The sequence below is a fragment of the Zingiber officinale genome, chromosome 6B (assembly GCF_018446385.1).
Source record: "Zingiber officinale cultivar Zhangliang chromosome 6B, Zo_v1.1, whole genome shotgun sequence".
Taxonomy (NCBI): domain Eukaryota; kingdom Viridiplantae; phylum Streptophyta; class Magnoliopsida; order Zingiberales; family Zingiberaceae; genus Zingiber; species Zingiber officinale.
Window position 1 is genome coordinate 126,048,842 of NC_055996.1, and position 14,093 is coordinate 126,062,934.

Sequence of the window (14,093 nt, forward strand, 5' to 3'; positions counted from 1 at the left end):
CAATGGAGTCATTTGTAAAATTTAGAGAGTTTAATTTTAGGTTTATATAATAATTTTGATCAAATTTGTTACATAGTCTTCTAAGACATAAACAATAAAACTAGGAGCATAAAATGATATCAGAAACTCGAGGAAACATAATAGAAAGTTATATTTGAGATTTGAATAGTTAAATCTAAGTAGTAATTTTAGCAAAAATTATTATATTGAAATTGGAACAACTTATTTTCAAATAACAATTTCGAGCAAATTTACTATATATATTTAATTAAACTATTCAAAATTGGGCGAAAATAAAAATGGAATGACTCTAGAGGATATATTCAAATAATAATTTTGACCATATTTATTATGTAGATCTAAACTATTTAAAAAAAAAAAAAATAACACGTTTGTGCTGCTTGAAAGTACATATGGAGTATACTTTTGTTTTTAATTTTAAAAAAATTAAAAAATGGAAAACAAATAATAACCCTAGGGTTGACACTGTTACTTTCTTGTTATTCTTATTATTTTGAACTCTTTAGATAGAACTACTGCTACTTATTACAAAATAAGGACGGCCTTTTATCTCAAAGTCATGTAAAAAAAATAATAAAATAAACTTTTTATATTCATAGAAAAAATAATAAAATTAGTATTATAAAAATAATTTTATTAACAAACACCCAAACTATATTTATATTTAGATGATTGGTTCACCCTTTATATTTCCGTCAATTTATTTCTAAACTAAATAGATAAATTATGAATGACTATTAATCTTAGATAATTGCATAAGATTAAGACATAGAAAGGACGGATGCATTTAAAGTTTTTAGTAGAAATAGAAAAATATTTATAAGAGGAAAAGGTCGATATTCTTTTGTTTTGGGACACTTTTACCAAACAAAATCTATAATATTTTAAAATTTATAATTAGATTTTTTTAATTTAATTATATACATATTTCAACTTCTAATATTACTAATAATAATAATCATATCGTCCTAACCGGTATCCAATTAGTTAGAGAATGATAACTTTATTATAATAGGATAGGAGGTCAATTTCTGATGGACCATCGGACAAAAAATACTCTCACTTTTTAATCATTTAATTTAGTGGTCGGGTATAAATTAATCTTATGATTTATTCGAGTTATAAAAAATATATTTAATTTTTTTACACATAATCTAATGACAGATTAAGACAGATATCTGACTAAACATCATCACTTTTTCTGCCTCTAATAATAAGTATATCACGTGACAAACCTAGATGGCTAGATCTAAACTACTATACATCTTTTGAAAGTTCTTCGTCATTAAGTAAAACACTAAAACTTAAAATATAAATATTTTCCACTACTTTTGACTAATTATTCACAATACCAAAGATCTCCTTTGCAAATAATCCAAAGATAACTGCAACGCGGCAATGAGCAGTGAACGATGAATGATTTTCATGATCTTTTTAGATTTAAAGGTTACGTATGACTTTTCACAATTGGAAGAAAGCACTTTTTTTTAATGATAATTTAAATAAGTGCGCAGACGAATTTTTGTCGTTCTATTATTAAAGCAAAAAGGCTTTACGTCAAAAGTATGTCCGTACGAAAGATTCCGAAGAGACGATGGTGTTTTCGTTATTTCACTCCAACGCAAGGGTCGAAACTCACCGTGAGACTCGCTCTCCACCTTCGTCTTTGACTATGCGGGCCCCTTCGGAGTCGGGGACCCCTGCCCCTTTGTTGAGGCTTCCTCCACGTGACGCTCGCGGGGTCGCGTGATTTTCCACGTGGCGAACGAATAATCGTGCAATTCTTCTGTTACGTAACGGGTGGGAGATGATCCAGGAAACGGACGGTGGTCCTTTTTTGCTGATGTTTCAATAGGGATAATCTCGTAATTAAGGGCAATGTCGTGGGGGATTTTATCTCTATGAAAGGACGTGCTTTAATAAGAGAAGCGCTATCGAAGGACGGCGAGGACAACGCGACTCCCCTCGGAGAGAGAGAGAGAGAGACTCCGGCGAGGGGGAGTTGAGTTCTACGTGTGAGGAAAGGCGTGAGAACGGCTCCGGATGACGAGGCGGTGTTCGCACTGCAGCAACAACGGGCACAACTCGCGGACGTGCCCTGGGCGGGGCGGTGGCGTGCGGCTCTTCGGCGTGCGGCTGATGGAAGGGGTGGGAGCGATGAAGAAGAGCGCCAGTATGGGGTGCCTTCCATCCGCCTCACCCTCGGTCGATCCACTTGGTGATGCCCACCTCCACAGCCCCGTGGCCGCCGCCTCCGGTTACGCCTCCGATGACCCCGCCCGTGTGTTTTCTTCTAATTGCCGGAGCGAGCAAAAGAAAGGTGATGAAGCCTTTTCTCTTTCGAGTTCAAATCGATTCCTGGCATGGAGATTTAATGGATTGTTGTTGCTACGTCGCATTTATCCTCCACTCAATCAATTAAGCTTTGAAACTTCTTATTAATTTTATCAAAAAAATATAAATAAAATTCAATTGAGGTGCTTTGATTGTTCACCCAACATATATTTGTTTTTGATGAACCCTATCTGAAATAATGATCAATTTTGGAAAAATTGCTGGGATCAGTACTATTTTTTATATAAATTTTTCCTCGTACTGATCTCTTCCTTGTTGATTTTAATACATGGTATGCTAATAAAACATATTGGAATCCTCTGTTTTTTGTTAGGTATTTTGTTTCTTTAGTGTCTATTTTTCATTCCTTGTTTCTGGTTTCTTGCAACCGTTCGAATTGTGCAATACTTTGAAGCATTGCAACCGTTTAAAGCTTTTATTTAGCATGGCATCTAAATTTGGAATAACAATGGAAAAGTAATGACTGCTGATGGATAATGGTTCCAAAATTTTGGCGGCTTCTTAGCAGTTCATGGTGTGGTTAGTCTTAGTTTGTGCCATTGGTGCCGATAGGTCAATAAAGTGCGCCTTGAGACAAATAGGGTTTGCTTTTAAGCCAATATTGCTAATTTTCTGTCATTAACTTTTTAAACTCGTGATTCATGTGCCTTCTTTTCTTTCTTTTTCATAAACTAATTATACGCCATCCTTTTGCTTGTTGGTGATCTTTGTTTTCATTCTAGTGTGTTTTAGGCACAATGATCTGTACCCTCAATTGCACTTGTTGCATGTCTTTAGCAAGTATATAAAGTTGTCTTGTATCAAAATATTTTCATGAAACATATACTTATCAGTTCATTCGTTGTGGCGAAACATATTCTTCCTTCTTGTTTATTGTTGTATTTAAAGATTACTCTTGGGACACTTAAGTATAACTTGTGTCCATTAATTGCACTGTCCTAGTTGTTCCAGTTACAAGCCTTTTAAGTTTATTCTCTAAGTTCTTGGAATCTTGGAATATCTAACAGCATTTCAGCAATGTTAGCATATCATTTCATATGTGGTTGTTGTTAAAAGAATCATTTAAACATAGATGAACATATAGTAGGGGATCGGACCCAATAGCGTGAGATGATCCATATAGCCAAACCCCACTTAATGACATAAAAGCTTGGTTGTTATTATTGTATCATGTTAAAGTTTGTTTTATCTACGGTTTCTCAAAGGATCTGTTTTAATTACTATTGGCATGTTTTTTTAAAAGACATCTGACCAATGTAAACACAATGAGTTATATCTTGATAGTGTTATAATACAAAGAAATAGTTTTTTTCCCCCCTGTTTTGCAATGATTACTTCACTTTCTGGATGCTAAGATTCTCTGGATTCAGGGATCCCATGGACCGAAGAGGAACATCGAATGTTCTTAATGGGTCTTCAGAAATTAGGAAAAGGTGACTGGCGTGGAATTGCACGGAACTTTGTCATGTCTAGAACCCCAACACAAGTAGCAAGCCACGCGCAAAAGTATTTTATTCGACAAAGTAATGCTTCACGAAGGAAGAGGCGTTCAAGTTTGTTTGACATGGTCCCTGAAACGGTAGCTCCTTTCCCCTTATTTTTAACCTTTCTTGCTCCTTCAGCAATATAAACTCTTACAAATTCATATTCAACCACCAATTGAACAGGTTCTCACTCATGATCAGCAGTTGTTTCTGCAATCCCCTAATGAATTAGAGGTCAACTACCTTGGTCAACAAAGACCTGAGCCTGATGAGCCATCACGAACCAATAGTGTTGTAGAATCAAAGAACATTCAATTCAAGGATCCAATTACAACAATGCTACCAACAATTTATCCAAATTTCGTAACCGTGCCCGTACCCTCCTGGCCATGGCCTCCGAATTTAGCTACCAGTTCCATTGGCCAAGTAATGGTTGAACCCTACAAGATTGTAAAGCCGACGCCATTGTTCCCAAAAGAGCCTGTTAATGTGGATGAGGTGGTTAGAATGTCAAACCTCAGCATCGCTAGTCGCATGGAGCTTACTGATCTCTCCCTCAAGCTAATGGGATCCTCTAGTCCAACACAGTCCGCCTTACCTGCCGACACTTCCATTGTCGTGCCTGATCTAAACAAAAATAATAACAGCCCTATTCATGCAGTTTGAGGAAAACGGCATGCGTAAGGAATTCATTATCATGCTCTTTGAGATCTTAATTCCCATTTAAATGCCTGCAATTATATATGCTTTCTAATTCTTGTAGCTTATCGTTCTTTTTGTGTTAATATTTGTAACTGAAGCACCTGCTGAGTATAGTTTCTAGTATTTATCCAGCAAGGATGTATTTATATGGTCATCTGTATCATCGTTGTAGAACGTTATAAATGTTTCCAAGAAACATGAAACCTAGAAAAGGCCTGTTTTGCTATCGCCTAATGGGTATGCATTGCAGTAACATTATATTGTTTAATTCAACCATTTGCGGATAAACCTTGATAATTTGTTCATTTGACTATATATATGTAATTAAAGCTTAAATTATTTCATTAATACTGGTAATGATGCGAGCATCATGATGTGAGGAGTTCGTTCTAACATCATCTTGAGTTTCCATCTCCTATTCAGATATGCTTATTAAATTTTGAGGGTGTCAGTTAGTGCCTTAAAAGTTCTGACAAAGGTTTTGAATTTGAAATTCGTTTTTATTTAAATCTGAATTTTATTTTCATCAAAGTATGAATATTTAATATTGATCCTGTCGGAAAACGAGGCGGATGATATGCTGGCTAGGTAGTTCCTATGTTAACTACAAGAAGACGAGGACTCTGATGTCGCTAATGAGCCTGCATAGTAAAAACAAGAACTAGGAGAAGAAAACGTCAATAATCAAGTCATGGAAGTGTCCTCAATATAGATACTCAGACGCTTAAGTTAGGCAAGTGGCGAAAGAAGAAAATGAAGAGCAGGGATGGATGATGAATAGTAAATTCTGATGGCGAAGTTTACTTGTGTCGGTAGATGAAGACCCCTTATATAATGTTACTTTTCCATTCTACACCAATATTGATGCATTACCAAAATAGGATCGACTGGTTTGACATTTTGACAACTTTCCTAAAATGGACCGATCATTTTTGTGCTTTACAGGATATAAGCTTCCGTCATACGACTCACATGGAATATATCCCCATGATTCCTTGATAACGGTTACACAAGATACCAAAAAGGAATATTAGACTATTGAGCCGATGGACCCTTATTACGCTTTGCTGGTAGGTCGACTGAGTCCCCTACAACGTTCGGTTGGACATCGTACTCTGACAAGGTTGGGTCGGTTAAGGAGTGTTGACCATTCTGAGAACTCAGTCTCCTTAAGGACTCGACGTTTGCTCAGACAAATAGTTCGGCCGAGCTTAGAGAACTCAGTTTGAGATTCCACTGAGCTGGAAGGATTCAGCATCCGCTTGGACAAGTAGTTCGATCGAGTTGAGAGGACTTGGCTCGTGATTCCATTAAGCTGGAAGGACTTGGGATCCAATTTGACAAAAGGTTCGATCGGTCGGATGATTTTGTTCGTCCAAGTGATCGTGCCACTTGGTTCTGAATTGAATTAGGTCTCGGCTCGGGATTACGTCATGCCGAAAGAACTTGAGGATCCGATCGACCCGACTATTCAGCCGAGCCGTATGCTAGTGTCGACCCCAAGTGTTGACCCCTCTTTAACTTTGATCGTCACATCAGCTTGTTTCCTGACTTCGACCCTCACTTCAAACATCCTACCTTATTCGCTATATATATATATATATATATATCCTTAAAAGAAGCATTATACCCGAGCATTTAAAATTTTTAATCTTGAACATTATAACCAAAAAAAAAAAGTCTGAACCTTAGAGAAAAAAATCTTATTAGCTTAAATTCATAATAACTCAACCTTTAAATCCTAAAATCATAAACTCTAAATACATATAATATATCCCGTGAGCATCTAAAATTTATAATTTTGAATACTATAATTTAAGAGGGAAACCTGAACCCTAGAGAGAAAATCTTATTGGCTCAAACCTATTATAACTCAACTCGTAAATTTTAAAATCTTAAATGCTAAGTACATGTAATATACCCTAAAAAAATAAAACAATAAAAAAAATAAAACTAGTGTAGATTCACTCAAGATGCCCCGAGTCCACACACACACACACACACACACACACACACACACACACACACACATATATATATATATATATATATATATATATATATATATATATATATATATAATCTTTTAGCATTAAATTTTTTTTTGGTAGCTATCTTTTAGCATTAAATTATTTTTTTAGCAGCTTGATAAATAATATCTTATATCAAATTAAATTAGGATCCAAGACTTAGTGAAAGCTTCATATGATCGAAATGGATAATTTTTATCACAAATGTTTTAACCAAAACACCTTAATTTCTTAGAACATCTTATACTTAATGTGAGGTATTGGATAACCAATTTGGACAATTTAAGTATACCAAGACGAGCAAAACACCTTAATAATTGAAAGAAAAATCAAAGTTAAAAGACTTGAAAATTAATTCATAAAACTAATAAGGATGAAATGATGCTAATACGAGACGGTTTTGATTCTTTTGGGTCATTAATATGTTTTGGATGGAACATTTAATGGATTTTCAAAGGGGTAAAAATAGGAAAAACTAGGCTACGGGTGGTCATGCAATTATGTTCTTAAGTATATAGTTTGAATATGCATGACTAAAGATTTAAATTAAGAATATATTGTGATTCTAGATATCATTTACTTGACTTGACATAAATATTATAGGTGCAATGAGAGGTATTTAACTAGGTCGAGGATATAATATTTAACACCTCCGGATGTAGTTGAGTTGATATTTGGATCGAGTTTATCATCAAAGAAATATGATCGGGCTTATCATCAAAGAGACATGCATGGTTCGATTTTCAAAAGACATAAATGCCATTTCAAGTTATCTCATATCCATGTCTATGAAGGCAGCTCGGCTAAAGATGAATAAATTTCTATGATTTATCTCCTTTTAAAATATATAGGATCATTATCAAAGGATAGGACTGTACTTTTTACCACCCGAGGATAGAATATTGGACATCTTGAAATCTTTAGGTTAAAGTGGGAAAGATATTTGCCTTATCAAAATTTCGATTGTTTAAAGTTGCTTTAAAGTAATGTAACTTTGGTTAAAACTTTTCTTTTTTAAAAAATATTTTAGATATTAAATTATTGATGGAAAGATTTTTTTTTTAAAAAAAGGATCTTTTTGACAACACGAAAATTAGTAGTGTCATTTTAATTTATAAATTGTTGTTTAAAACTGATATATATCCGTTAATGCTATATATATTTTAAAAAGCTATGAACCCCATAAAATTACCGTAATAATTAATGAGCATGCCAAGCTCAAGTGCTCTGGCCAAAAGAAGCATGACGCTTTTATTTCTTGGTCATCTTTTCCTTTTTTTTTTCTCTTCTTTTGATGGATAGTTAACCTATAAATTTTAGGCCTACAAGCAAAGTGGATCACAAGTCCTTTTGCACCACCAAGGAGATGGATTATGATCTTAGATAAATTTAATTATCTAACTATTTAATTTAAAATTATTATTATTATTATTTTTAATATTGTTTATCAACCAAATATTCACTTTAATATGATGAAATATGATTCATATTAAAATTTTCACGTACATTGTGCGTTCCATCCATGTAAATGGATTGTTCTTCATACATCTCTTCAGTAGCGCGTGACTGATTTTTTTAATTTAATCAACAATTAAACCCTTAATCCTTCAACATCAAGAGCGGCGGCCGTCGAACTCCGGCGTCGCCGGGACGCTCTGCTGCAGGCGCAGCTGGTCGTAGAACCGCCTGATGAAAGCCTCCGCCTCCCGATCCACACGGCCGCCGTCGTTCTCTTCCTCCTCCCTAGCCGGAAACGGCGAGTCCGTTATCCTCAGCTGCCGCGGCGCTGCCAGGCTCTTCCCGAGCCGCCCTGCCGGCACCGGCGACGCCAGGGTCACAATCTCGAACTCCTTCGCCAGCGCGGCCGCCGCCACGTGGACGTCCAGGGGCGATTCTTCTTGTCTGCGTCGGCGACCGCTCGTGAGGCGCTTGGCGGCGGAGAGGAAGAAAGCAGGGGAGGGCGTGTTGCTGCAGCTGAACTCCACGTCGCCGGGAGCGTAGAAGAAGAAGTTTAGTTCCTCCGGCGACATGCCGGTGATGTCGGCGCTGGGATGGTGGCCGTGGTGGAGGAGTAAGTTGGTGAGAGCTTTTCCGGCCAGCTTGCCGCGCTTGAGGAGGAGGTGGAGGTTCATGATCATCAGTTTGTTGCGCTTGGCGAAGCCCTTGCGGAGGACGCAGTGGGCGGCTCGTATCATGCGCCAAAGCCGCTTTGCCAATGCCAACGAGGGATCCATCAACTCAAGCTGGGAAGCTAACTGTACGATCGATCGATCGATTTTGTTCAGAAGGATTTGGAATTTGGAGGAGGAGAGATCGCTTTGCTTCTTGCCGAATGAGAAAGGGGGAGAGGAAGGGGGGAATTTAAAGAGCGCGAGAACCGCAGCAATAATCGATGATGATATAATTGAATGCCGTGGGCCGGCAAAGAGGGAACGGACTGTTGTAAGTGCGTGGAGTGATTAATTACTTAATGGCCAAGGGATGGACTTTGGCCTCTTCTTCTTGGCTTTTGTCTTGCCAATGCAGAGTTTAATTTTGAATCACGTTTCCTGTGGCTTTCATTAAATTAATGGCGGCAAAAAAGACGAATACTTTCGTCCCTGACGTCCCTGTCAACTCGTCCAGAATTAACACGGAGAAAGGAAGACTTTCATTAAATTAATGCACACTGTTTAGCTTTCGAATTATTAAGCTTCAGCGTGCACGATTCGCATGAGGAATAGTGATGCATGGGTAGTTTATATTAATGCTCCTGGTAGGTAAGGAATATAAAGGTAGATATTGAATAGCAGGTATCGTTGTGCCATGGTTCAAAAGTATGAGAAAATAATTAATGAATTCATCCGTTGAAACAATGTGATAGAATTATTGAATTTTTTGGGTACTGAAATTAATCAAATTGCAATTGCGCGGAGCACAGTTTTGGAAACAAATATAAATGATTGGTGAGGTTTCTTATTCACTTTCTTTCTCCAAAAACAAACTCGCTGTTTCATCATCGCCTTATTGATTAGTTAATATCCTCTATCCCAAAAATAATATGTCCCCGTATCCCCTCATCAATCGGATAATTATGATTATGAACATTATATCCTTGAGATATAATTTAATTTGTCTGATCGTACTAAAAGATAGAAGGACACATTAATTTCAGGACAGAGGATGTCAAGCTCGTTATTGACCTGTCAGCAGGGTCATGCATGAGCAAGGACGGTGATAGATTTCACAAGATAAAATAGTTGATTTCACATACAATCAAACACTGGAAGAAACGACACGACCGCAAAGTGATTAAAAATTTCTCACAACAACTAAATAAAATACTACATAGATTTTATCCTAAATATAGAAAAGACTAAAATATCTTAAAAAATTAACTCCATGAAATAATAAAATTATTCTTTCATTCTCACATCATTCTCCTGGAGAAAATTCTCCACTTCAAAACCTAAGATATAAAAGAAAAAAGGAAAAAAAAAAATCCTAAAATTCTACATATACTAAAAATTCAAAATACCCTAAATAGACTAAAAGTATAAAATAAATTATCAAAAATACACTAAATATTAAACTGGACAAAAATAATAAAAATCAAGACTAAAATTACTATTTTCCTGCTTAACAAGCCCGATTCAAACTCTTATCGATTCCAATTTATGTTGGTACAATTAACCTTTTGTAAAGGTTGATCAGAGATTCGAGGGGTGATCAGTGGATGCTATGTGGATAAGGAAAGATTGATAAACCTGCTAAGATGGTTTCGGCAAAGGGGAAGTCGATTCAACGCCCAACTATTGGCCTCTCAGCTCCTTAGCCACTCGGCTCTCGGGCCTCTCAATTCCTTGGCCTCTTGGCTCTTAGGCCTCTTGGTTCCTTGGCCTCCCGACTTTTTGACGACGTGTATTGGAACATAAGACCATTTCAGGAAAAGGATAATTATCATAGATATCAAATTATTTCAAGAAAAAGATGATCATTACGCAAATCTCATATTATTTCGAAAAAAAGACAACATAAATAAGTCTTGCATTATTTAAGGAATTAAATAATGATAACATGAAGATGAGAATAGAAGGAAAAAAAATTTGATATCTTTCTATAAAAGGTGACCATTTTTGACATTCAAAGTACATACACACACTTATGTATGTCAAAACCTTAATATTGTTCTGTTTCTCCTTCATCCTCTAATTTGAGTATCGAAATGACTTCACTAGAGAACCCCTGGTCGTCATTTTAATCTCTTTTCCTCTTGTTTTGCTGTCATATAAGCTCGCAGAAAAACATAATCCTCGTTGCCATCTAGCAATTGTCGATTAAGTTGACAACAAAGCCAACTCACTGGTGATTCACTCGTCGACCTTCGTGGGCAAGATCAAATTGACATTGTTTGTGGAAAAACTGAGTTAAAGACCTGAACCAAGACATTAAGATAAATGATGTCGGAAGACCTAATGTCATCCTCATGGCAATGAAGGATTTCGCCAAATTGGTAACGACGACAGTGTATGCGGTTTCAAAGGGGTAACCCTGTATCCTCCGTCAACAATAAATTCCTCAACCAAACTGCCTTCTCGGTCGATTGAAGCAACACCGGTGTACCAGAGGGTACCTTAGCCTACATGAACACCGCAAATTGCTTCTTTCATACTGATCGATAAATCTGTCACGAGAGAACATTTTGTAAAATCTTTTAGTGACACCCCTCATCGAGATTATCCAGGAGAAAACGGTCTCGAAGAGCTCTTCGAGTTCCTCCATTTTCAAGAGATATCCTTCAAGATGAGTTGCCGAGTCATTTTCGAGTGTTGCAGATCAAAAAAATATAATGACATCACAGATCCCAAAGATTACATCTACAAATTCGAGAGCACTTCTTTATTACATCAATATAGAATGACGTCAAGTGTCAAGTTTTTAACCACAATCTCGAGCTTGACATGGAGATCGTTTAGCCGATTCACTGCTATTTGAACTTTAGAGAAGTTTAAAGCTGTTTTCATGCAGCACTTGCAAGCAACATGGCCAACAACAATGACAAAACTCTCAAGGAACTTTCGACGCCAGATGTGACTTATCAACCCTTCTTCACCCAGTATCCTAATTTAGATGTGGACTTCGAATTAAGATATGAATTCATACACTCGTTGTCGAAATTTTATGGTCTTGTTGGTGAGGGTCCTAGTTGACATCTGTGAGAATTTCATGTGGTATGCTCAACCTTGAAGCCGCAAAGCATATCAGAAAAAGACAATAAGTTTCGAGCATTTTCATTTTCATTAGCAGATGTAGCAAAAGATTTGTTGTACTGTTTTCCCTTTGGGTCTATCACCAACTGGCGCGAGATGAAGAAATCATTTTTGTTGAGATTATTTCTTGCTTGAATCGCAATGATTCGGAAGAGTATCTGTGGTGTGCAACAGTTGACAAGAGAGACACCACACGAGTATTGGGAGCGCTTCAAAAGAATTTGTTCTAGTTGCCCTCCGTACTAGATCAACGATCAACTACTTATTCAATACTTCTATGAGGGATTACTTCCCATGAACAGAGGTATGGTTGATGCAACTAGTAGAGGGACTCTAGTCAACAAAACTCCTACTCAGGCTAGTGAACTCATAGAGATCATGACTGTTAATTCACAAGAAGTCATATGTTTCAAGTATTGAGCCGGCGAAGTACTACCAATTCCAACAGCAGTGCATGCATGATCTAGTTACCATTACCCATATTCGTGATTGAAGAGACCATCAACAGTTTACTGAACAACATAAAGCATATATTCCTAATTGGGCACAGTCGTTACAATGGAGAGCTAAACCTTTCTCAGCATATCAGACTCCATTGCATTTTAGAATGACCCAATACCTAACTGTCTACAGCCATTCCAACCAGTTAACTTTTGCTCCCAATCAATTAGAGACTTCAGTGCATAAACAAGAAGATCTCATACAGTAATTAGCAGCCAATGATTTCAAGTTCCAGCAGAGCAGATAGTCAAAGCATCATTACAGAATTATCAGATGCAAATGGATGAAATTGCATTATCCATTAGCCAGCTACAAGCATAAGGCTCCAACCAATTTTAATTTCTTCAGAATGCATTCATAATGGTATAGAGATGCTTGAGCATATGGATTGCAGAGTCAATAATTAATATTCATGTCTCTGATTCTGTTGCACTTTGTTTGTTTTTTCTTCATTTATGCACTTTGTCGAGTTTTGTTAAATTTGGAGTTGAATTTCTTATGCACTCCTTTATACCATCTTGGAAGTAGTAAAAATTAGTTAAATTTGACTGCCAAATTTTAGGATTTATTGTCATAAATGGATATATATCTTGATTGCATATGGTTAATAGTTTGGTGATGGACTGTAAGTTAGTAGACTGAGTTGATTTTTTTTTTGTTGACCTAATAGATTTGAGCTTATTTTTTATTTTTCAATTGCTTGTGTGCGGTGCACTCATGATTATTATTACTCTAGAACTTATTTTGATTCTTCTAAGACTACATTATCATAGGTTTGTATGATTATGATGAAGGCTATTTGCTTGTTTCCCTTGCTTTCTTTTATTTCTACATGTTAGTTGAATAATATTCTCATCTTTCATCATGCCATTTTTTTTCCTCTTACTTTCATTGATTTCTTAGCATTGTTCTTTTGGATGTGAGATATTTGGATGTTTTATGATGAGTATTTTATTGGGATGGTCCCAAGTGTGGGGGACTAGTAGTTAGAAGAATAGACCTTAAATATAATTAAAGTATATGCAAGCCATGCTTGATCATTATGGGCAAACCATACTCTTTGTTTTTTTAGGTGAGTTTGATGTTTGAGCATAGGGGAGAGCATGATATATTTAAAAAAAAAGAAGAAATTAAGCGCCAAAAGAATAACGGTAAAGTAGAGAAAAATTCCTAATCATAATCACAAATTTACATACAGTCCCTAATTACAAAAAACTTTGTTTCCATTCCCTGTATACAAAGTATTACTTGTTTCAACTCCCTCATGCAAATATTGTTACCTAAATTGCCCCTCAGATTTTTTAGGTATAAAAAGTCTAAAAACGAGTATATTTCCGGTTAAATTCAGCACTTTACACTAGAATCCAGTACTTTATGCTAAAATCGAGCATATTTTCTATCAAAATTAATCCTCATATTTTTTTGGTACAAATAGTCTAAAAATGAGTATAATTCCTATTAAATTCAGCACATTAAATTAGAATTGAGTATATTTTCTATTAAATCGAGCACAACTTTTTTTCTGCTTAATATAATTCCTTATAAATTCAGCATTATTTATTATTTAAAGAAAATCTAGTATATTTTTCATCCAATTGAGTACCATTTAAAGAAAATCTAGTATATTTTTCATCCAATTGAGGTGAAAAAAGAATCATACTCAATTTGATAGAAAATATACTAGATTCTAATTTAATGTACTGAATTTAAGAGAAATTATACTGATTTTTGGAATTTTTATACATAAAAAT

General features: G+C 35.9%; 2 protein-coding genes across 2 annotated transcripts; one reads left to right on the forward strand and one right to left on the reverse strand.

The window, feature by feature from the left end:
• The first annotated feature begins 1,936 nt into the window (after positions 1 to 1,936).
• On the forward strand, positions 1,937 to 4,788 carry LOC121989383 (transcription factor MYBS3-like). Its single transcript, XM_042543396.1, has 3 exons — positions 1,937 to 2,341; positions 3,747 to 3,955; positions 4,044 to 4,788. The coding sequence occupies exons 1-3, from the start codon at positions 2,065 to 2,067 to the stop codon at positions 4,524 to 4,526; spliced, it is 969 nt and encodes a 322-aa protein (XP_042399330.1). The 5' UTR covers positions 1,937 to 2,064; the 3' UTR covers positions 4,527 to 4,788.
• Positions 4,789 to 8,205: 3,417 nt separating this feature from the next.
• On the reverse strand, positions 8,206 to 8,826 carry LOC121991501. Its single transcript, XM_042545494.1, has one exon. The coding sequence runs from the start codon at positions 8,824 to 8,826 to the stop codon at positions 8,206 to 8,208; it is 621 nt and encodes a 206-aa protein (XP_042401428.1).
• Between the last annotated feature and the right edge of the window lie 5,267 nt (positions 8,827 to 14,093).